The sequence below is a fragment of the Bos taurus genome, chromosome 11 (genome assembly GCF_002263795.3).
Source record: "Bos taurus isolate L1 Dominette 01449 registration number 42190680 breed Hereford chromosome 11, ARS-UCD2.0, whole genome shotgun sequence".
NCBI classification, from domain to species: domain Eukaryota; kingdom Metazoa; phylum Chordata; class Mammalia; order Artiodactyla; family Bovidae; genus Bos; species Bos taurus.
Window position 1 is genome coordinate 13144330 of NC_037338.1, and position 24652 is coordinate 13168981.

Consider the following 24652-nt stretch of genomic DNA (forward strand, 5'->3'; position numbering starts at 1 on the left):
TTTTCATTATAGGGGACTGGAATGCAAAAGTAGGAAGTCAAGAAACACCTGGAGTAACAGGCAAATTTGGCCTTGGAATACAGAATGAAGCAGGGCAAAGACTAATAGAGTTTTGCCAAGAGAACGCACTGGTCATGGCAAATACCCTCTTCCAACAACACAAGAGAAGACTCTACACATGGACATCACCAAAATCAGATTGATTATATTCTTTGCAGCCAAAGATGGAGAAGCTCTATACAATCAGCAAAAACAAGACCAGGAGCTGACTGTGGCTCAGACCATGAACTCCTTATTGCCAAATTCAGACTTAAATTGAAGAAAGTAGGGAAAACCACTAGACCATTCAGGTATGACCTAAATCAAATCCCTTATGATTATACAGTGGAAGTGAGAAATAGATTTAAGGGCCTAGATCTGATAGATAGAATACCTGATGAACTATGGAATGAGGTTCGCGACATTGTACAGGAGACAGGGATCAAGACTATTCCCATGGAAAAGAAATGCAAAAAAGCAAAATGGCTGTCTGGGGAGGTCTTACAAATAGCTGTGAAAAGAAGAGAAGCAAAAAGCAAAGGAGAAAAGGAAAGATATAAACATCTGAATGCAGAGTTCCAAAGAATATCAAGAAGAGATAAGAAAGCCTTCTTCAGCGATCAATGCAAAGAAACAGACGAAAACAACAGAATGGGAAAGACTAGAGATCTCTTCAAGAAAATTAGAGATACCAAAGGAACATTTCATGCAAAGATGGGCTCGATAAAGGACAGAAATGGTATGGACCTAACAGAAGCAGAAGATATTAAGGAGAGATGGCAAGAATACACAGAAGAACTGTAGAAAAAAGATCTTCACGACCCAGATAATCACAATGGTGTGATCACTCACCTAGAGCCAGACATCCTGGAATGTGAAGTCAAGTGGGCCTTAGAAAGCATCACTATGAACAAAGCTAGTGGAGGTGATGGAATTCCAGTTGAACTATTCCAAATCCTGAAAGATGATGCTGTGAAAGTGCTGCACTCAATATGCCAGCAAATTTGGAAAACACAGCAGTGGCCACAGGACTGGAAAAGGTCAGTTTTCATTCCAATCCTAAAGAAAGGCAATTCCAAAGAATGCTCAAACTACCGCACTCATCTCACATGTTAATAAAGTAATGCTCAAAATTCTCCAAGCCAGGCTTCAGCAATATGTGAACCGTGAACTTCCTGATGTTCAAGCTGGTTTTAGAAAAGGCAGAGGAACCAGAGATCAAATTGCCAACATCCGCTGGATCATGGAAAAAGCAAGAGAGTTCCAGAAAAACATCTATTTCTGCTTTTATTGACTATGCCAAAGCCTTTGACTGTGTGGATCACAATAAACTGTGGAAAATTCTGAAAGAGATGGGAATACCAGACCACCTGATTTGCCTCTTGAGAAATTTGTATGCAGGTCAGGAAGCAACAGTTAGAACTGGACATGGAACAACAGACTGGTTCCAAATAGGAAAAGGAGTACGTCAAGGCTGTATATTGTCACCCTGTTTATTTAATTTATATGCAGAGTACATCATGAGAAACGCTGGACTGGAACAAACAAAAACTGGAATCAAGATTGCCGGGAGAAATATCAATAACCTCAGATATGCAGATGACACCACCCTTATGGCAGAAAGTGAAGAGGAACTAAAAAGCCTTTTGATGAAGGTGAAAGTGGAGAGTGAAAAAGTTGGCTTAAAGCTTAACATTCAGAAAACGAAGATCATGGCATCCAGTCCCACCATGGGAAATAGATGGGGAAACTGTGGCAACAGTCAGGCTTTATTTTTCTGGGCTTCCAAAATCACTACAGATGGTGACTGCAGCCATGAAATTAAAAGACGCTTACTCCTTGGAAGGAAAGTTATGACCAACCTAGATAGCATACTCAAAAGCAGAGACATTACTTTGCCAACAAATGTTCGTCTAGTCAAGGCTATGGTTTTTCCTGTGGTCATGTATGGATGTGAGAGTTGGACTGTGAAGAAGGCTGAGTGCCGAAGAATTGATGTTTTTGAACTGTGGTGTTGGACAAGACTCTTGAGAGTCACATGGACTGTAAGGGGATCCAACCAGTCCATTCTGGAGGAGATCAGCCCTGGGATTTCTTTGCAAAGAATGATGCTAAAGCTGAAACTGCAGTACTTTGCCCACCTCATGCAAAGAGTTGACTCACTGAAAAGACTCTGATGCTGGGATGGATTGGGGGCAAGAGGAGAAGGGGACGACAGAGGATGAGATGGCTGGATGGCATCGCTGACTCAACGGACGTGAGTCTGAGTGAACTCCCGGAGTTGGTGATGGACAGGGAGGCCTGGCGTGCTGCGATTCATGGGGTTGCAAAGAGTTGGACACAACTGAGCGACTGATCTGATCTGATCTGATAAAGAACACACAGCCTTGATAAAAAATATTGATCTATGGTTGAAGTACAAAGCCAGTCTGAGGTGATCCTGTAGGGAGGGAGCCAGGAGAAATACTCTAACCTCATTCTATTCAATCTCTTGCCCTGGCTCCTCATTATTCAAAGCCAGTAAGAAGTGGACAAGCAAGGGATGCAGTTCACATAGGTTAGCCTCTTAGGCAGAAAGCAGGGTGGGAAAGGGTAGAGTGGATCTGGAAGGCCAAACAAAAAATATCTTAACAGTTCCTAACCTGAAGGACTTCTCTCTTGGATTATCTCTAGGTTTATAACACTCAAATTATAAAGAGAGGGTTATAATAACTATATCTATCTAAAACTGGAACTGTCCACAGTGGGAGCACCCAGGCCCTAGAGAATACTCCTTCAATGGACACTCTGTGGTAGAAATGCCACGGAGAATCTCAAGCTTCTGAGGACTGCTTTGGTGACCTCTGACAGCCCTCCCAGAACTGAGATTCCACTGCCAAGACAACCACAACAAACAGCCTGAAAAGCAGGGAAACCAGGCAGTGTGGAGGTCCTAACCACTGGCATCAGGGCTCAGGCGGGAGTCGGAGGAAGCAGACTGGGATTATCCACAGGATATGACAGTTACTCTGTGTGTGTGGATGCCTGAAGCAAGGCTGAAATGAAAGAGATAAGAGACTAGTGGACATCAGCCACAGATGAACAAGGAAAGCAGTAATATTACATTAGAGAAAATATGGGGGGAAAAAGCCTTTCCCTTACATCAGCATCAGAGCAGGTGGAATGTAAAAATCACTGTGTAAATGTCATTTTCCTAAATATAAGATTTCCTCTCAAAACTCTGCAAATTTTCCCTTGACGATGGGATGAAGTTCAAATCCCTTACCTCAACATCTAAAGCTATGAGTCTGAGAGAATGCTGACAAAACCTAAGAAAATGTGTTAGTTCTCAGAACTGAAAACCCAGAGGTAGGGTGGCTTCCACGTTGGTCCCCAGTGGCAGGACTACCTAGAAGGGAAGAAATGAGTGCTTCACAAGAAAGCATCAGTAATCACACATATACAAGCCCTCCTAAGTACCTTTCATTCCCACCTCTAATCCTCACTTCCCCACCACATCAACCCTTCTCTCTCAGGTCTTGGAGCTACAGTATATGTCCCTTTAATTGACATGCTGGACAGATAAGATTGGAAGTTTGAAATACTTAGGTACTAAGCTCTTCTACTCAAGGAGAAAGGTGCCCTGGGTGAACACAAGAAGGCATGATTTTTGCCTTCCTTCAAACTGTAGGTCACAGGTATAATTCCACGTTTAATGACACAATGTATTTAAGTAAGAAAGTCCTGAAATACAAGCTAATTGCTTAATCAAGGGCTCCAAGAAAGAAAAGGAGATTCAACATTGTTCTATTGAATTCCATTTCCTTTTGTCTAAGTGTTCCTCAGTTTTCTAACATAATATAGCTTTAAATATTCTGAGTTAGAAGAACTTGGTTGGGTCACACTAAACAAGAGCCCCAGCAGCTCACAGTGAAGTATGGCGCCAATTCTATAACCGCAGAGTAGTTGTATCTCAGTGCAAAAGTTTGAACCTCACCTTTGCAACATCCCTGTGGTGTCTTGACCCCCTCCTTCCTTGGCTGTGACAGCTGACCACAGGGGTTTGCCTCGGGAAGGTGGTGGCAACAGGTCTGTTGGAGCTGCTGCTGCTGCTGCTAAGCTGCTTCAGTCGTGTCCGACTCTGTGCGACCCCATAGATGGCAGCCCACCAGGCTCCACCGCCCCTGGGATTCTCCAGGCAAGAACCCTGGACTGGGTTGCCATTTCCTTCTCCAATGCATGAAAGTGAAAAGTGAAAGTGAAGTTGCTCAGTCGTGTCCGACTCTCAGCGACCCCATGGACTGCAGCCTACCAGGCTCCTCCATCCATGGGATTTTCCAGGCAAGAGTACTGGAGTGGGTTGACATTGCCTTCTCCGCTGTTGGGAGTTAGAGGACTGAAAATTAGAAAGTTTCGGAAAACAGGGCCATAACAGGATAGATAACACTTGAGTGCACATCCCAGTCAGTCCCTGCAGTGTCTGTTACAAGCCAGGCATCTTTTCTTTGGTCCTTAAATCATGACTAGCGCCACCTCTGGGGCCTACACACACCTGGAGTCAAGAGGCTGTCTTAGCTGCAACCAAGCCTAGGAAGAGGTGGTGCATGAATTACAATTACACTTCCACTCAAGCCTCTGGCTAATCTTTCCAAAAAGGCACCAACAAACTCCAGGTGCCCCCTCCTGCCCACAAGGAAGCTTTTCTTGGCAAGTGAGGAGAGGCTTAGAGGCTGCAGCTGTTCTACAGGCTGAAGGAGTCACCCTAGATGCAGCAGGGCTGCCCCTGCTAGGGGGATGCAGCCCACTAGCAGGAGTGTACAAAGGCAGAGCAATGGGCATAGTCTATTCCATAAAGGCCCAATTGGGAAAGGGGCAGTCTGTAAAATACTTAAAAATAAAAAAAACTGAGTATGACTGCTTTTTATCATCATCATTTACTGCAGGCAACTCTATACAATATTAGTAATAAAATACCCTACCCTCCCAGAGACCACTCCTACCAGTGAGCTACCAAGATTTTCCACCTTATCCACTAATGCTTTTCCAAGTAAACAAAATACTCCATCCCTATGCAAGGAAGGCCATCCTTCTTCCTTCTCTTGACTCCATCACTATGTTTTATCTATCAATTTCTCTTCCTCATGACTCCAAGGAGTTTAATCAGCTGACCAGAACTCTGAAGGGTAAAAAAAGCATGGGGCTCTGGGATAACGGTTTTCAATCCCAGTGCTAACACTTGCTAGATGTAGTCACCATCTCTTTGAGCTTGCTTCTTCATTAAGTAGAATGGGAATTATCATAGCATCAATTTCCTAGGATTATTTCAAGGATTAACTGAGAATGCTGCAAAACATTTAGCATTCTGGCACATAAATAAGATTCATATTCCACATACTCCTAGATTATGAGAAATAAATACTACAAGTCCACACTCTACCAGACAATATTATTTTTTCCACTCACTCCTGACTCTAGTTCCAATGTCTAGTTTGATAAATTAGCTCATCTTACATAAGAAAGAATTTTCATACAAATTATATGTCTACAGTCATTGGAGTTGTTTACTCACAGGTTGTATTACTTTCTCTGTATGAAAACTTAAAATTTAAGACAAGTAAAACCTTCATCTACAAGTTTCGTGCCCACCACAGTACAAGAAGCTGGCCAAGTGAGGATGTGCCAACCACTTAGTTTCAGTTCATGCCTCAGGTATACTTTAGTTCAATTGAAATGTATAGTCCATTGACATTTCATAAAATTATTGATACACATAAGGTCCAAGTCTATCATCTTCCTGTATGTTTTCAAATAGAAAACTTAATCCTTTATTTGCCCTTTCCTTTTTTTTGGGGGGGGGGGGTGGTATATTATTTTTTAGTAATCATTTATCTTCTTTGTTGATTTTTTAAATGTTTTTTTTTTTTTTTTTTGGTTTGGTGGTAGATGGTTAATTTATCACCATCTATCTTGAGTTATTATACCACTTCACAAGTAATATAAAAATTAAAAACAGCATAATTCCATTTTACTAACCTTCCCCCTTTGTTGTAATTTTTCTTTTCTGTATGTTACTTCCATGTTTTACTTTTCCATGTTATTCCATATTTTACTTTTCCATATGTTCCAACTCTCAACATCTATACCTCTCAGCATTCAGCATACGTGAAGTTGTCAACTCTCTTTTTATGCTTTTGTTACCATATAATCCTTTGAAAAAGACAGGAACATGATTTACATACAATATATATACACATACCCTTTAAAAGTTCAGCAAATACCTCAGAAGCCTGTAATGTTTTGCTGATCAAGATTCATAGATGTCAGGGCAGAGTATAATGGTAGAGAGTCAATCACAGAACCCTATCTCCCTTTTTTCATGGACTCTGTAGCACAGAATTCGTTTTCCATTTCCCACTCTCCCCTTTCAAATCTTTAAGATCTTCTTATAAAAACCACTCCTTTAAGAAAAAAAATACTAAAGTTTTATTAAAAGATGTACTTCAGCTCATGGAACATGTAATTTTAACTTCAGCAGTTTTGTAATATATGAAAGATTCAGCATCTGGCAAATCCCCTCCTATGTTTATAAAGGATTCAGATATTCCCAGCTTCTCCTCCACCTTCAACCTGTTTTTTTTTGTCACTGGATCCCCATTAAGGTTGGGTTTACCAGGTGGCACAGTGGTAAAGAATCTACCTGCCAAGGCCAAAAACCCAAAAGACATGGGTTTGATCCTTGGGTCAGCAATATACTTTGGTATAGGAAATGGCAATTCATTCCAGTATTTTTGCCTGAAAATCCTACAGAGGAGCCTAGTGGGCTACAGTCCATAGGGTTACAAAGAGTCAGACATGACTGAGCACACAAGCATGCACAAGATCTCCATTTAGGTTAGCAATCAACAGCACAAGGTTATTTGATTATCCCATGGGTATGACTGCATATATACATAAAAATATATTACAAAATTTAACAAAGAAAGGTTACTTGTATCAGAAAGAAAACCAAGAGAATGGAGATAGAAGCCAGGCTTCTTTTTAAGTGTGACTTTAGAACCATGTAAAATGTTTTATGTAACACAAAATTAAATTGAAAAGGTAACCCTTAGAAATAAAAATGAAATTAAATAAACCTCAATGTTAATCTAGATGACAGCCTAACTATTGGAGGTGACCTGAAAGCCCTATACTTTGAAGACAACGTGAAAGGAAAGTAGAAAAAAATTTTTTTATTGGAGTACAGCTGATTTACAATGTTGTGTTAGTTTCAGGTATACAGCAAAGTGAATCAGTTATACAAATACATATTTCTGTTTTGTAGGTAAGTTCATTTGTAACATTCTTTAGATTCCACTTATATGCGATACCATGTATTTGTCTTTCTGTGTCTTACTTCACTTTGTGTAACAATCTCTAGGTCCATTCCTGTTGCTGCAAATCAGGTCATTTCATTCTTTTTTTTACAGCTAACATTCCATTGTCGATACGTACCACATCTTCTTTTATCCATTCCTCTGTCGATTGAGATTTAGGTTGCGTCTATGTCCTGGCTATTGTAAATAATGCTGCAATGAACACTGGGCTGCATCTATTTTTTTGAATTATGATTCTCTCTAGATACATGCCCAGGATTGGGATTACTGAATGATACGGTACCTCTATTTTTAGGTTTTTGAGGAACCTCCATACAGTTCTCCAAAGTGGCTATACCAATTTACCTTCCCAACAGTGTAGGTTTCCCTTTTCTTCACACCCTCTGTTAGTATTAATAGATTTTCGGATGATGGCCATTCTGACTGGTGTGAGGTGATACTTCATTGTAGTTTTGATTTGCATTTTCCTAATGGTGCTGAGCATCTTTTCATGTCCTTTTTTGGCCATGTATATGTCTCTTTGGAGATATGTCTATTAAATTTTTCACCTGTTTTTTGTTGGGTTGTTTCTTTTGATATCGAATTGCATGAGCTGTTTGTGTATTGGTTTGGCCCAAAAGTTTGCTCAGGTTGGAAAAACCTGAAAGAACCTTTTGGCCAGCCCAGTTATTTTGGAGATTAATCTTGTTGGTTGCTTTGTTTGCAAATATTTTCTCCCATTCTGAGGATCATCTTTTCATTTTGCTTATGGCTTCTTTTTATATGGAAAAGCTTTTAAGTTTAAAATTTTGTTTTTAATAATCACATTGTTGGTTGTGCTCTTGGTATTGTTAATTTTAACTGATGTCCTTAAGAATCAGAATTTCTAACATAGGACAAAGATTGATTTAGATTTAAGACAGAAGAGATTAAATACATCTGGTCTTAGTTGTGGCATGGGGGATATAGTTCCCTGACCAGAGACTGAACTTGGGTCACCTGCATTGGGAGCGCAGTCTTACCCTTTGGACCACCAGGGAAGTCTCCATGATGCATTTTATTTTAAAAACAAAACATATAATTCCAAGTTCCATCTACTAAAGAGCAATAACCAAATACAAGCAATGAACACCCTAAATAGCCACTGTTCTTTAAGAAATGGCTGACTTCAGATCTAGGGCAGGAGGTATATAAAACAAGTGTGCAAAACCTTCACATACGAATAGCAAGGAACCTATGAAAATTACTTGTGTCATGTTAAAAAGAATGAAAAGTCAAATCAAAAAGGCCAAAAATCAAACAATTTGAACATCAACAGGCTAATACTGCAAAGGTTTTGCAACAAATATACTAAGATTTATGAATTCAAATACTTAAAATTTGCTTCTCAAACTATGTGATGGATCAGTTTAGTTTTTAATCTATTTTTAACGCTATTTTTCAATCTATCACAGACTAATATTTGTACAATTTTTTTAATCAAATAAAAAACAACAAAAAAAATACAAGCCCAATTTTAAAAATTATTAGATCCAAGAGACAGTCTCTGTCAAACTGTGATAAAGTTTCCCAACACTTTCAATTTCTGTACTAATACCAGTTTGTGGACTGGCCCTAGATCCAAAGACCAAATTCTGAGTAGCAAAGCTTTACAGAACTGAATATCTCATTTCTTTATTATATAAAATACCAGAAGAGAGTCTATATATTAAAAATAATTTAAAAGACCTATGAATACTAACAATATATGGATCTAACTTTGATCTTGATTAAAACAGTAAAAGAAAAATCATTTATGAAAGAGTAGAAAATCTGAACTCGATTTTTATTTAAGAAATATTTTTAATCATATTATCGGTTATTAAGAATCTTTATCTTTTAGAAATACATAATGAAACATTTATGGGTAAAATGACATGCTGAGATTTACTTTACAATGAGAAGTGAAACTAGGTAATTAGTATGTATAAATAAATTACTGTATTCTAAGTTTTAAAACCTGACTCTCATACTTTTTTTTTAAAAAAGAACTCAAAAGGAGCCGTTTTGGAGAGGCAAATTTCCACCACATTCTTTGACAGAAAGGATAAAAAAATCTAAAAGCTTTTATAGAGGTGTTGAACACAACCTTTTCTTGCTCTGGTGTCTAGATAAAGAAATGACACAAACTATGATGAAATGATAAAAGTTGCAATCCAATTATATCCCTTAACTAATAAGCAGAACTACTATGCAAATGACAGTCCATGTGTGTAGTGTCAATAAAGGGAGATATTTTCAAGCTTTTCTGGAAAAGTCTAGAATACTTCTAAGATTATATGCAAAGAATATATGCTTATTGGGGGGGGGGGGATATAAATAAAAATCTTTCGTATTTGGAGCCCTAAGATCAAACTTCCCAGTCTTAAATATGGGCAGCAGCAGAGAGGACATTGTTTACTACATATAGTGAAAACATCAACATCTGTTACTAGGATGAAACACATAAATCACCTCTACTATACTTTTGCACTTTAACAGCTCCTTTTAATTTAGAATCTCAATGTCCCGATAACTAATTTGAAGGAAATCAGTGTTTCACATTTAAACTCTTATGATTAGGGAATTCCCAGGTGATCTAGTGGTTAGGACTATGCTTTCACTGCCATGCCCTGGGTTCAGTCCCTGGTTGGGGAACTGTGATTCTGAAAGCCACAGTTCAGTTAAGTTCAGTTGCTCAGCTGTGTCCACCTCTTTGCGACTCCATGGGCTGCAGCACATCAGGATTCCCTGTCTGTTACCATCTCCCGGAGGTAACTCAAAACTCATGTTCGTCGAGTCCGGTGATGCCAGCCAACAATCTCATCCTCTGTTGTCCCCTTCTCCTCCTACCTTCAATCTTTGCCAGCAACAGGATCTTTTCAAATGAGTCAGTTCTTTGCATCAGGTGACCAAAGTATTGGAGTTTCAGCTTCCAATGAATATTCAGGACTGATTTCCATTAGGATTGACTGGTTTGATCTCTTTGCAGTCCAAGGGACTCTCAAGAGTCTTCTCCAACAGCACAGTTCAAAAAGCATAAATTTTTTGGCGCTCAGCTTTCTTTACAGTCTAACTCTCATATCCATACATGACTACTGGAAAAACTATAGCTTTGACTAGATGGACCTTTGCTGGCAAAGGCACAGCAAAAATAAAAGTTCCAGACCAGGGAATGAATGAATGCAAGCCTTGGCAGTGAAAGTGCCTGCCAGCACCGTATACTCCAATGTTTTAAGAGTTCTTCTCTCTCTTGTCACCTCATTCGGCTATATGGTTTTAATAATTATAATAGATTCTTGGCATTCATAGGCCATCCCTCTCCACACACCATTCCTTAGTTTGTGGCATGTGGTAATATGCCATTTTGCTCAGGCTATGGTTAAGTGTGAACTGAGTGTGCACTTAGTGTGGTGAGCAACAACAGAAAAATGCTGTCTTGTGTTCTTCATTTCTCTCTTGCTGACTGTGAGGTAGTGTGTGCTGTTATGGGAGTAAGAGATCTAAACAAATAGTTGTTTTTTGTTTCCTTCCATTCATCCTCTTTGTTAATTGGTGCATTCTAATAAAAAGAGGGGCTTCCCTGGTGGCTCAATGGTAAAGAAACTGCTTGCCAATGCAGGAGACACAGGTTTGATCCCCGGGTTGGGAGAAGGAAATGGCTACCCATTCCAACATGCTTGCCTGAAAAATTTCACGGATGGAGGGCCCTGGCAGGCTACAGTTAACAGGGTTACAAGAGGCAGACATGACTTAGCAACTCAAACAACAGCAATATTAAGAGATGGAAGGATCAGATATTAAAAATTCAAAGTCAGTAGGCTTATGTCTGAAGCACAGTTTCATCTACAACTTCACAGTACAGGACTGTGTCCAGCACCTAACAATTCAGTGAGTTCCTTTTTTGCACCTTTACAACTCCCTACGAACATATTCAATAATAATTCAAACGGTTTACAAAGCAATTCCTGTGGTCTATAGGAAGTAAAAGCTGTTCTGTCTTCACAGTTTCAAGGTAATATTAAATGACTTGCTAGGAATCACCTTAAATGGGTCCTGGCAAAAACAGCTGTTACCAGAAGCAGAAAAAGTATCTTTCTAATCCATTAAAAAAGTCAAGCAAAGTTTTACTCAAACCTACCTGGGCTAAGCATGCCATAATTAAATTTTATCCAGAAAAACTGAAAATTTTAAGAAATCTTTGACCTGTACAAGGATAGCTGAAGCAAAGCCAAACACTGTCATGCCTTGATTCCTAGTAATGTAAGAAGGATCCCCAAGCACCCCAAGTCACAGTGGTTGTAGAGAAGCCTGTCTGCAACCAGAGGCAAGCAAGTCTTCAATAAATCAGCCACAAACACAACATGATATTTTAAATATACAGTAGGAACATTTATTTTAACACTTCTAAAAGATATTTCTCCATGCCTGATGATTTGATATAAAAATCAAACCCATCATACTTTCCCCATCAGTCTCTCTACATCAAGGGCAATCAGAAATTTGTACAACATGAATATCTGCTTCTGAAACAAAAATTACAAATTAAGTGATAACAAAAATACACAAATCAACTGGACCCTAAACAAATTTCTAATGAATTCTTCCCCCCACCCCCTCAATCACCTAGAGCTTCTTTCTTCAGCCTCATTCTGCTCCTTTTCCTTTCTTTGCTTGGCCATGAACTTCTGTTAAAAGCAATTCATAATATAAAATATTTATTAGATGCTGCTTTGCTGTGTTACAATTATACCTAACACATTTCATTGTATTTACAATTTAATAAGCTTGATCCTACAAAATAAAGATTAAAGAAACAGTGCCTTATATTAACATTATTTCTTTTCATCAATCATCTGGTATTTATGATATAATATGCATTATATTGATGCTTGGGGACTCAGTGGTCAACAAGATAGGTAAGACCCTTTACCTCATGGAGCTTACATTCTAGTGGGGAAAGAGAAATAATAAACAATTAAGATAATTTGGGGGGTGGCAGTAAGTATTATAAGGGAAAGAAAGACAGTATAGTAAATGAGACTGATTCTTTTTTAGGTGGGAGGAGTTCTCTATTTTAGCTAGGTCTTTTCTCTGTCAAAGGCCTTTCAGGGAAGCTGTTGTTTGAGCTGGGATTTAAAAGATGATGAAGAACCAGTTAGACAAAAGGGGTTGCAAAAGGGCAAAGGAATAGCAATATAAAGGTGCAAAGGGCCTTTAATATAGGAAAAATAAAACAGAGACAAAAAAGCTGGAACATGGTGAGCAATAATAGGAGGTCAGAGAAGCAGAAAAGAATCAGATCATGTAGGGCCTTAAAGACCCACAATAAGAAGTTTGGATATTATTCTAAGGGTAATATGAAGCCAGTGGAAGATTTCGAGTGGAAAAGTGACATGATAACTTAAGAGCACAGGTAGCATAGCACAATGTTTAAGGGAACAAGCCTAGAATAAAACAAAAGTAGGTTCAAATCCTAAATCTGCCCCTAACTAGCTATGTGATCTTGGGTATTAGATCCTTGGGTTTAGATACTCTTTAAGTTGACTAGGGGATTGAATAAGCTTCCAGCAAGTAAATAACAGCTTAAAGAATATTAGATGAGTGTCTGTGCCACAAATTAAATATAGAGGATACACAGAGCAACTCTCAAACATTCAGGAGGAAATGAGAACCACTGTTTCAACTCTGGCTAATGATGATTCTCTGGGGTTGTATTCTAAATGCTTCCCAAAGATATTTACAACTTAAAAAGGGGATAGTGGTAGTAAGGAAATGGTTTAAATAAAGTGGATTCTTTTGCTAGACAAGTCCAAAACATTAATACATTATGTGTCCATGACTCTGCAAGAGGGCATCAGATTATATAGTTTCCCACACTTTAATGGAGTGTCACATGGGACTGCTGCTGCTATTGCTGCTAAGTCGCTTCAGTCGTGTCCGACTCTGTGTGACCCCATAGACGGCAGCCCACCAGGCTCCCCCGTCCCTGGGATTCTCCAGGCAAGAACACTGGAGTGGGTTGCCATTTCCTTCTCCAATGCATGAAAGTGAAAAGTGAAAGTGAAGTCGCTCAGTTATGTCTGACTCCTAGCGACCCCATGGACTGCAGCCCACCAGGCTCCTCCATCCATGGGATTCTCCAAGCAGGAGTACTGGAGTGGGTTGCCATTGCCTTCTCCGGTCACATGGGACTAGTAATACACAAAATCTACTCTGGCAAATGCTACCAGAAAATAAGGAATAAAAACTAGAAGTTAGTGCCAAGATACAGTGAAGGACACAAATAAACTGGCACAAACCTTAAAAAGTTGTTTCAAGGGGAAAGAAGGTACATTTTATAAGGACACTTCAGTACTTTAACTGTAGTAACAACATCTGAAGATTCTATGAGGAGTTAAGAATAAAAAAACTTACCTCTGTATTTTGCTTATGACGTGTACTCTTGCAGTGATTTGTCATTGCTTTTTCATCTGAGTAGAAGAGGGAACAAATTGGACAGAAGAATCCAGCCTTCGGTACAAGAAAGTCTAAATCTTGAAAATTCAGAAAGAGAGAAAGGGAAGAGGAAGGGGAAAAAAAATCAATTATATTCTTTCTATAGCTGTGTTAATAAATTTATCTAAACATGACAAACATACTACACACAGCATATACTTACATATATATGCAAACACAGCGATCAAGAGCAATTAAATTTCTAATCACGAAACTGAGGTCTTTATTTTTAAATGAATTCTACAATATTCCAGAGCTTCCAGGATGCCAGGGCACTGGAAAAGAATCTGGCAGTCTTTGAAATAAATCTCTTAAGCATCCACTGTTTTTTTTTTTTTTTTTTTTAAAGAAATGGTATAATGGTATGAAGAGGCAAAATGACAGGCAACTGTCTGCTTGAGGAATATATTAGGTAATGCCTAACACATTCAGATGCCCCCGGATCATCTGAGCTGGCCGGCTCAGCCCCGGCTCAGATGCCCCCCAGCTCATCTGAGCTGGCCATGAACAAAGTTTGCTAGCTAAGCTTTTCTAGCATGTCCTAATACTCAACTGTAATTTCTGTCTGGGAAAGTATAACTCAATTTTACCAGAGCAACAAAGAGAGTACCTATCCCAGACTTCAAGAGTGCAATAAAAATATCTTTGCCAGGTAAAAACACAGAAATGCCAGTGCGCAAAACTTGTTAATTTCCACTCTAATTATCTAAGCAAGTTCACCACATTACTTACCTAAACAACAGAATACTTATTATGATACTGAATCTTTATTTCACGTGGATAAGGAAAAATATCATTTTTACTTTACCTTCAGGGACATCAGGTGCCACTGATCTCCCTGAAGAGTCCTCAATCTTCTTGCGTTTCTGTTCTGGTTCTGAATCCTCTAATCCAGATTCTTCACCAACCAAAGTCATTAAATTTTTCAAAGAAAAAAAGTTACTCAAAATAGATTTACAGATTTGTCTTTTAATGTTTACGAAGTTGTGTTGGTTTCTGCTATACAATAACACGAATCAGCCATAATTATATATATACATCCCCTCCCTCCTGAGCCTCCCCCTCCCCTCCCCCAATTCCACCCCTCTAGGTCATCACAGAGCGCCAGACCGGGTCCCTGTGTTATACAGCAATTTCTTACCAACTATCCACTTCACACACAATAGTGTATATATGTTGATACTACTTTCTCCATTCATCCCACTCACTCTCTCCCCCAACTGTGTCTACAAAGTTCATTCTTTACATTTGTATGTCCATTCCTTCACTGCAAATAGGTCCATTTCCAGATTTTGTGAGGCTAACATCAGATAATCCCTGCCTTCAAAGATTAATTTATGGATCATCTCTCTAAGGAAACCTTTCTCACCCAACTATTTTTCCAAGAGTCTTTATATATGGAATAAATGGGTAAATCAGTTCAACTTTATTAAATGGACTTAAGGATATGGGACTAAAGTTTAACAGCATATTTATACATGATTCCAGAAAAAATTCAAAGGTAAATGGGAGAAGTTCGAGTTCTACATTACGGATAACAGCATGTGTATGCAAAAGTGCTGGGTTGGGAGAAGAGTGTAGATTAAAGGGAAAAGCACACGAGCAGAGAATAATTCTGACAGCCTCTACAGAAGCCATTCCAACCAAGAAAAACAGAGTCTACACTGATGGACTAAGAGCCTTGTTACACTGAATCACAAGTAAAATTACAAACATTCAAATCCAGCAAAGTGAATTAACATCTAAGAAAGTACTCAATGTTATCAGCAGACTGCATAATATGATCTTGGGGGAAGACAAAACCAAAAACTGGTTCCAAGCAATTCTAGTTACCCTAAGTAGGTGAAATACCTAACTGTAATATAGCACTTGACAAATCTTTTATATATATATATCCCATTTGGCTTTTAACACATATGAGATAGGCAGGTCAAATCATTACTATCCATATTTCTTCACAAAGGAGAAAGCAAAACCAAAAGAGGTAAGAAACTGATTTTGTTCAAGGTTGCATAGCCAGGAAGTGATGGGAGATTTGTGACTTCAAGTTCAGTGCTCTCCCCGTGTAACTGGGCCACCGTTTACCACATCTGAGGGGATGGCTAGAAACTACTGAATTCATTATTTACTCTTCTCTTATTCCTTTCATTTTATCAGTCATCAAGTCCCAAAGAGTTGATTAAAAAGACTGTCTCCCTTTTCTTGACTTGATGGTTAAAACAGCCTCCAGTCTCTTGCTGTAAGAATTTATTCCCTTACCAGAGTAACAAGCTTTCTCAAACACACTTGCTCCTACCATTCCAAAGGCACCTTTATCTAATAATAAAAACAACAATACCATGTATTATTAATATATATGTTACATAATAATTAAAAGATTAAAACAAATATTTTAAATTTAAAATTCTTTAAGAAATTACTTTCTTAAGCTAGGTTTTTCATCAAACATATTGCCCAATAATGAAAATAAATGGTTACAAAAGCAGTAAAGAAGTGATCCTTTCTTTATTTTTCTGTGGAAATGAGGCAGTACTAAGCAAGCTGACAGTTGAAGCTGCCGCATCACAGTAGAAATCCTCAGGGGGGGAAGCTCTGATGAAATCATGCTAGAAGCATTTGTCAGTTAGTAAAACCACTGACGGGCTTCCCTGGTGGCTCAGTGGTAAAGAATCTGCCTGCAATGCAGGAGACACAGTTTAACCCCTGGGTTGGGAAGATCCCCTGAAGAAGGAAATGGCAACTCACTCCAGTAACCTGGCCTGAGAAATCCTGTGGACAGAGGCACCTGGCAGACTACAGTCTGTGGGGTCACAAGAGTTGGACACAACTGAACAACTAAACAGCAACAAAACCACTGCCTATGGCTTGGTATTAAGGAGAGGTTAACGGAGAAGAATAGACAAAGAAGGAGTACCCACTTAACAGAGAGAGAGCATCAGGAAAAAGCACATGATCAAGAGTAACAAATGATACAGAGAAATCAAGTAAGACTAAAAAGAAAAAAATTTTATCCAGTTTGACAAAAAGCAGAAAGGTTTCAAGTTTTTATTACACTTGGTTAGGAAATGGGAAAGGAAAGAGGCCTAAATAAACTGTGGAACAGCACTTAGGACCCAATTGAGAGCTAGGTCAGTGAGCTTGGACTGCATCACAGTTGGCCATTTTTCCTTAGAGAACATGGAATACAAAAGCAAGAGGGCAATGAGGATGCTGCAAAGAGAACGGTACAAGGAATTTAGCATTTTGCTATGAATATAACAGACACTGGAGAAGGGCATGGCAACCCACTCCAGTATTCTTGCCTGGAGAATCCATGGACAGAGAAGCCTGGCAGGCTACAGTCGATGGGGTCACAGAGTCAGACAGGACTGAAGTGACTAACACACATAACATACATGGTAACAAATACTTGTCAAGTTAACTGGAGCATTCTAGATACTGTTTCTTATTTGTGTCAACATAAGTTACATTAATGTTATTAAGACATCTTATTTAATTCATTGGCTGGCTACGTGCCAGCATCCACAAAGCGAGGAACCTGGTCCACAAGGTGAGTTAGCTAGTAAACCATCCTTACTTGATGCTGCAACATGGTCAGAATACCTTTCATGGATCATTTCCATGAAAATTAGTAACATTTTTAGATAATATTTTTCTATTATCCCACTCCAATAATCTCTATAATGTCAAAGATAAAAACCTTTACCCAGATCTAACTATTAATAGGCTGCCTCCCCTCACTCCCATCCCTTGCCCTATTCAATCTTTTTTGACACTTTTCTTAGTAGATCTTTGGAACTTTAACCACCACCACCTCATGTCGTGTTACTCTCTCTCCCACTTCAATTAATCTTACTTTACCTTCACTAATTTGGAAGGCCTCTTCATCTTTCACTGGTTCCACTGTAACAACTTTTTCTGATGGTGGCATTTTTCCAATTCTAACTCTCTTGGTTGGCACTGTAGCTTTAAAGAGAAAGTCTAATTTATTACAACAGTAACAGTGTTTAAATTAGTTTTAATTCTGAATAACAACTTTAATACTTCTTTACAAAAAATACAGTATTACACAAATTTGGAAAGGAAACCTATTTCTAATAAAAAAATAGGAGACTCCTATTTTAAAACAGTCAGCATTAGTCTAAGCATTCTCCTTTTATTTTCCCATTTACCTTGACCCAAACTACACTTTCCTACCTGCTTTTCTTAAAGAACCTACAAACATTTTTTTCTATTTTGTTCCACAAGTCTGTGGGATCTTTCTAGTATTTTCCCTCTTAGTCTGGCTAAATCGCTTAAGACTTCTGTACTGGAAATTATCTTGCTCTCTCTGAAGTACTAAAAGTGAACTGCCCTATCATTGTATACCATCAAAATATTACTTAAAAGTGAAATGGGACCTTCACAAATTTTTCTAAATTCTATGTCTAAGCAAAAACTAGGAGGCAGTTAGATATAAATAGCCTTCTACTTATTAAAAGCTGTATTATTCTCAATAATACAAATATAACATTGTCATTCCAATTCTAATCTGGCTACCCTAGTTTGCCTTCTGTTTTTGTTATTTTTTTCTTGAGATACAGTAACTTAGGCATAATATCTGAACTAAGACAACTTTGTGAATCTTGAACATATTTCTTTGGAAAGTATCACTTGGCCACAATTATATCAGTAATCCTATAAAATATATTAAAAAAAATTTAAATACAGTCCTCTCACAAAACAAAAATTACCACTTCTAAGTATCTACCTGCTGAACGTCTTTCAATCATGGTTTTCGGATTTTCTTCCATAACATTCTCATTTACTGGGCCCACTTGAGACAGAGCTTCAAGTTTTGTCTTCTTTTTGTCCACAGTTCTCTTTTTTCTATCACCTCTCTTATCAGTGGGATGGTCATTTTTCCTCTGTGTTAACTCAATTTTTAAATCATTGTCTCCATCTTCTTCCTCTCCAACTTCATCAACAGTAACAAAATTAAGCTCTTCTTTAAGATTGTTAAAATCTGCCAGAGAGTCTTCATCCTCTTCAGTTACTTCATCTAAAGTCACTAAATGCAGATCACTGCTGTCATCCTGTATTTCATCTACAGTAACTAAAGTAGAAGGGTCTTCAGGCATCTGAGAAGAAATGAACCCAAGAGAATCCCTTCCAGTATTTCCCTCATCTCCTTTAGTATTTAAAGCACCAAAACTGATATCTGCCGACTCATTTAAAGGTAGCTCTTCTACTTCCCCAATTTCATCCACAGTTACCAAGCGTTCCTGTTTGAGAAGATCTTGCTCTTCAGCCACAGACAGCACAGTAACATCTTTAGTTTCACTGTGAGAAATGCAATCATCTTGATCAATTAACTCATCTAATGTAAGAAGTGAGTTTGAATTTTTAACCATGTCTTCCACGTTTATGTCATCTTCATCAATTACTTCATCCACAGTGACTAGAGCTTGTGCTAGCTGTGCAGCTGCATCTTCCTCTTCCCCAATCTCATCCAATGTTACAAAAGATAACTCTCCCTCAACCACACGAGGAGCAGAGATCTTTCCCTTCTTCTTCTTTAAGTTCAGTTCAGAGGAAGGGGTATTTTTGAGAGCTTCTTTCCTTTTTCCCTTCAGTGGATTCTGCTTGACGTGAAAAGGATTTACTTCTTCTATAACCTCATCCACAGTAACAAATTCATCCAAATTAAATGGAAATAAAGGTTCCTGTTGGAAAAATTAAAGAAAAAAAAATCAGAACTGTGAATAACTGCTGATAACTGGCTAGGTCCCAAATAGTTTCAATAAATGTGCATGACATATCTATCATTTGTGAGAATTTCAAGAGATATAGTATGAGAATTTCAGCATAGAGATGTTTCCTACAGCTGAAATTATTTTTCAAAGCCCCAAAAAGCCAAAGAATAAACAATGCCAAAGGTAAATCCTAACAATATCAATCCAATTTCAGTAAGATTACAATTATTTCCTAAATGATGTATGAATTTTAAAATATGATGCACAAAAATACTGCATTTAAAGCACTTATCAAACAATATAATGTAAAAGCTACAGCTTCCATATGTTAAATGATATCTTCCAAGAGTTTTGGAGACTTCACAGACTACTAAAAGCACTTCAAATGAAACTAGAAAGTTAACAGCTAACTAGATTGTTCCACTGATGAATTTACACATATAATATATATTTTAAGATATGTAATATTAAGATACAGGCATACTTTGCAGATACATTTTTTACAAATTGAAGATTCATGAAAACCCCGTGATAAGCAAGTCTACTGACTCCACTTTTTCAACAGCATCTTCTAACTTCATGTATCTGTCACATTTCAGTAATTCTCACATTCAAACATTTTCATCATTATTATATTTGTTATGATGATCTCTAGTTAGTGATCTTTGATGCTTCTATTTACAAAAAGACTGTTATTGAAGGCTCAGATGATAGCGTTTTTTGGCAATAAGGTATTTTAAAATTAAGGTGTGCACATTTTCTGAAGACACAATGCAACTGCACACTTAACAGAGTATAGTATAGTACAAACATAACTTACATGTACTGGGAAACCAAAAAATTCATGTGACTCACTTTTATTGTGATATCCCTTTACTATGGCAATCTGGAATCAAGCCTGTAATATCTCTAAGGTATGCCTATGTAAGGTTTATGTTTTGAGAACGTTACACAGAAAATTTATTACTAAGATTTAATGACAAATATAACTACACGTAAAAAAAAATTAAAAAGAAACAGTTATCTGTGATTTGAAAAATGGTGCCAATACTAAAGAAAATAAATTCCTGGCAAGCCTCCTACGCATTTAGTATGCTATCAATGGCCAATTACTAGCAAACATGATAATGGCATTAGAATACATACCCCATTAATTTCAGGGCAGGAGGGGGAATCTGTACGCAATTGTACGATTAATTTATTAAGCCATGAAATAAACCATAATCCTTACTTCTGGCTTTTTAAACTAGTAACATTTCTCCTTGCTCTAATAAAATAGGCTCAAATTTATCCCCTACCAGAAGAAAAAAGTAAAATAACTGAAAAAATAATCTATGAGTAACAGAAACCTAAAATACCAAACAGCCAAATAAAAATTATAGTATGTTTATTTGGCAGTAGATGTCAGTAATCAGAAACTAAATCTTAGAGCCCATCTAGTTAGGGTATATTGAACTATACCAAAAGGACTACAAATTGGAGAGGACTCCAGTCAAAAGTCAATCTCCTTTACACACAAGATTTTATTCTGTATTATAACTTATTCCTATTGAGAGGAGACTGGAGGTGTCTCCCTTTCTAATTCCCTTTCCATCCTTATATAACTTTTTGCTCCACACTAAGAACACAAACTATTTAGCTTAGCTCAAGGTCAGAAAACAAACTGGTAGTAGGTCGAAATTAAAATATCTCATTCCTGTCCCTTGCTCTGTATCAAGCTAATCATTATAGGAGAGACACAAGTTACAAGGCAGACGAACTCTTACGGAATGATGGAACAGATGGGTCCATATTAGTGGACTGTTTCTTACCTCTTTGGATTTTGAACTTCTACCAGTGGTATTTTTAGGATTCTTAGTGTTTTGCCCTGTCAAAGTCTGAAATATTAAATAAGAAACACAGAAAAACAGAATTTACAACTAATTATTAATGTCCTTTAAAACAAACAAAAAAAGAAAGCAGAAAGCAAATATTACCCAAACATATTCAATGATACAAATATTTAATAGGTATTCCAAGTGAAGTCAACAATCATTTAACGGTACAGGCATCATCTCCATAAACTGCAGTTCAACTCAGTTTTACTAATCTTTTCTTCTCAATAGCTACAATGTCTATCAGTAAGTTGATAAATGAAGCTTCAATTTAAAAGAGAAAACGGTTTCCCATTTCAGAAGCAGGATGTTAAATCACTGCAGGAGTGTCACTGCAGAATTATTTTTAAATCCAAAGTTTTATTACTGACCATATTTTATCCAAATAATGCTTTCACATGTTAATAAATTACAAATTTCAGCTTATTATTCTAAGTGTCTACTAGCTTAAATCAATGGAGTCATTTAAGAAAGGGAAAAGGGAGCTTGGGGGCAAAAGGAGTGAGGAGATGAAAGTATAAAACGGAATTACATCTCCTACTCCTTAGCTACAATAGAGAGACTAATCACTTCAAAGACACTTAGTTCTTCCTACCCTCCTCACCTTATTGTTGCTGTCATCCCGTTTCATGATGGAAGGTTTAGCCTCTGTTTCCTGAGGCTGTTTTGTAACATCCCTGTAATCCAGTTTAGAATCTTTGCCTTGCAGGGCTGAGATCCTTCCACTGCTTCCTCTGGTAACACCGCTCTGAATGGGTTTTAATTTACTGCTGTTTTCAGCCACGCCTGACCTGGCACTTGTAGGTTTAAGTAGACCCGATTCCTTGGCTGAAAGCCTCTTTTCAGCATTTATTTGATCTCTGAGTACAGATTTTAGAAAACTTTTCTGGTTTTCAGATTTTGAAGCTGTAGCTCTTGCCTTTGTAGAAGAGACCACATCAGCCTTGATGCCTGATTTACTGCTAGATGCATTTGATGCAACCAGCATACTGATTTTACTCGTTTCATCAGGCTTATTGGCCTGAACCACTGTTTTATTTGGACATGCCTTGGTCACTGAGTTTTCTGCAGGCTTTTCTTTCACTGCAGCTACAACCTTATCCAGCTTCTCTGTAACCATCCTATCATTCTTCTCAGCTTTCTCTCTTCCTGTTTTCAGATCCATTCTGGCTTCCTTAGTATTTAATTCATTCTCCTCCTTCTCATCCATGTTAGTTTTTTCAGAAATTCCCTTTGTGCTCACTGCCTGCTCATCCCCAGTGGAAATTCCAGGTACTAAGGCCACAACACAAGTAGATGGTACTATTTCTGAAACAGTTTCTTGTTTGTCTACTTCAGCTACAGCTTCTATCATAGACTCTGTAATCCCAGAAAAGAAATCTGCTTCAGATGGAGAGTCTTCTAGAATTCCTTTGATGTTCCTTTCTTCTATAAATGTATTATCAGAGGTTGATAACTCTGTTTCCGGGTTAATAATTTCTGTCTCTTCCTTCTCAAAGTCACCGGTATACACCTGCTGATTTAAAACAGATTCCCCTACATTTTCAGTGAATAAGTCAATACTGGCTGACGTGGATGCTACAAGAGGAATTTCCACTTTGACCTCCTCTCCTTGAGTTTCAACTTCAACTGTTTCAAGAGCAAAATCAGAGACACACAGTGTTTTTTCTGGTTCTTCCTCAAAAGGCTCTTTCTGCTGTATAAAAGTTCCTGTTTGAACGCTGGGAACAGATTCTTCTTCAACCTCACTAGGTTTAATAGAGGGACTATCAGCTGTTGTTTGCACCTCACTTTCATCAACTGGACTGTTTTTCAAGTCAGGGCTATAAGTATTTAAAAACAAAAAGAATACAAACAAAAACACAAACAAAAATCAAACTATGATGAGAATTCAACCATTATAAATAACCCTGCCTATGCTAACTGTCAAGACTTCCTAATGCAATAGTGATAAGCACTGGAAATCCAGTCAATCAACATTAAAATGGTTAAGAAGTTTTGATGTAAATATACAGATAACATAAAATTTTAAAAAAGCCTCCACTGCACTAAGGATTTCCTTTTAGCTCAATGAAATAATGGCAATATTATGACCACTGGTATGAGCCTTTTACCCACGTAAGTTATAACCATTTTTTCCCCCTCTGTGTCATTACCCCCCGCCCGATATTAGAAGGCTAAATGTGAATTCAAGACATTGCAAATTATTAGATCCTAGCTTCCCATCAGTAAAATATGTTCATGGTTCATGTAACTAATGACTCATGCTTTAAAATTTACAATTCTCTAAGTGAGCCTTACCAAAAAGGAACATAAACAGAAAGTGCAAGTTCACACTCTTAATATGTCACCTCTTTCTTTAGGATATGAAACAGATTTGTTTTTAATTTCCCAAGAACTGTATTTGTTAGTAATACTTATAAGAAAACTTTCTTGGGAAATACCTTTTAAATACTCTTGTCAGAAATTTAAAGTTAGTGGCAAAGCTGATAAGATCACCTTTACATAAACATGTAGTCTTATTATAAAGTGTGTAGGTGCCTTTGCTATATCACAAGAAAGATGTTAAAATCTTTCCAGTTATAGAGAATAATTAAAGATATGCTACTCTTCAGTTACCACAAGATGATGTATTATCTGTGTCCTGAGACATTAATAATATTTCAAAAATTTGGAAAAACTGCTATACATTAGGGTCTAATCATATGAGCCAATAAACAATTTCTCCCTCCCTCAAAGATTGTAAACTTAAAATTCCAAAAGAGAAAACTTTCCTAAGAGATCAGAGAAACACCTCTTGAATAGGAAAGCTGTTAAGGCAAACAGTTTCAAGAATTTATTTAAGTTAAAAAGTCAGCAACCATAGACTTTAATCAAATAATATTCTATTCATCTGTATAAGCTACCCTTTGTATACTTGAAAAGATTTAAAGACTTTTATTTGAAATAATTCACATCCCTTATATTAAAATATAAAATGGCTGACATTTGATGTCCCAAATTCTAACACATCAAGAAAAAACTTGTTGCCAAGCACAAATATGACAAAGATGAGAAAAAGCTGTGATATTCAGTTAAAGCAGTCATGTAAATATTACTTCTCAAAACGTGAGCTTTCATTTTTAAGTTTCATTTTTAAGAGACTGATTTCCAATAA

At 37.5% G+C, this 24652-nt stretch overlaps 1 protein-coding gene across 8 annotated transcripts in view; it reads right to left on the reverse strand.

Moving 5' to 3' along the window:
- Positions 1-11754: 11754 nt before the first annotated feature.
- The window catches only part of ZNF638 (zinc finger protein 638), a 90716-nt gene continuing 77818 nt past the window's right edge, over positions 11755-24652 (reverse strand). For 6 of the 8 annotated variants that reach the window (XM_024998652.2, XM_024998648.2, XM_059891250.1 and 3 more), the window contains 7 exons: positions 22100-23318; positions 21433-21498; positions 18637-19591; positions 17748-17852; positions 14695-14784; positions 13806-13924; positions 11757-12076 (listed from right to left, as the gene is read on the reverse strand). In XM_024998652.2, the coding sequence (XP_024854420.1) occupies positions 12011-12076; positions 13806-13924; positions 14695-14784; positions 17748-17852; positions 18637-19591; positions 21433-21498; positions 22100-23318 (2620 nt within the window). In that variant the 3' untranslated portion in view covers positions 11757-12010. Of the gene's footprint in view, positions 12077-13805; positions 13925-14694; positions 14796-17747; positions 17853-18636; positions 19592-21432; positions 21499-22099; positions 23319-24652 lie in introns of all 8 variants that reach the window. The other 2 variants (NM_001192476.2, XM_024998650.2) reach the window with 2 other exon arrangements.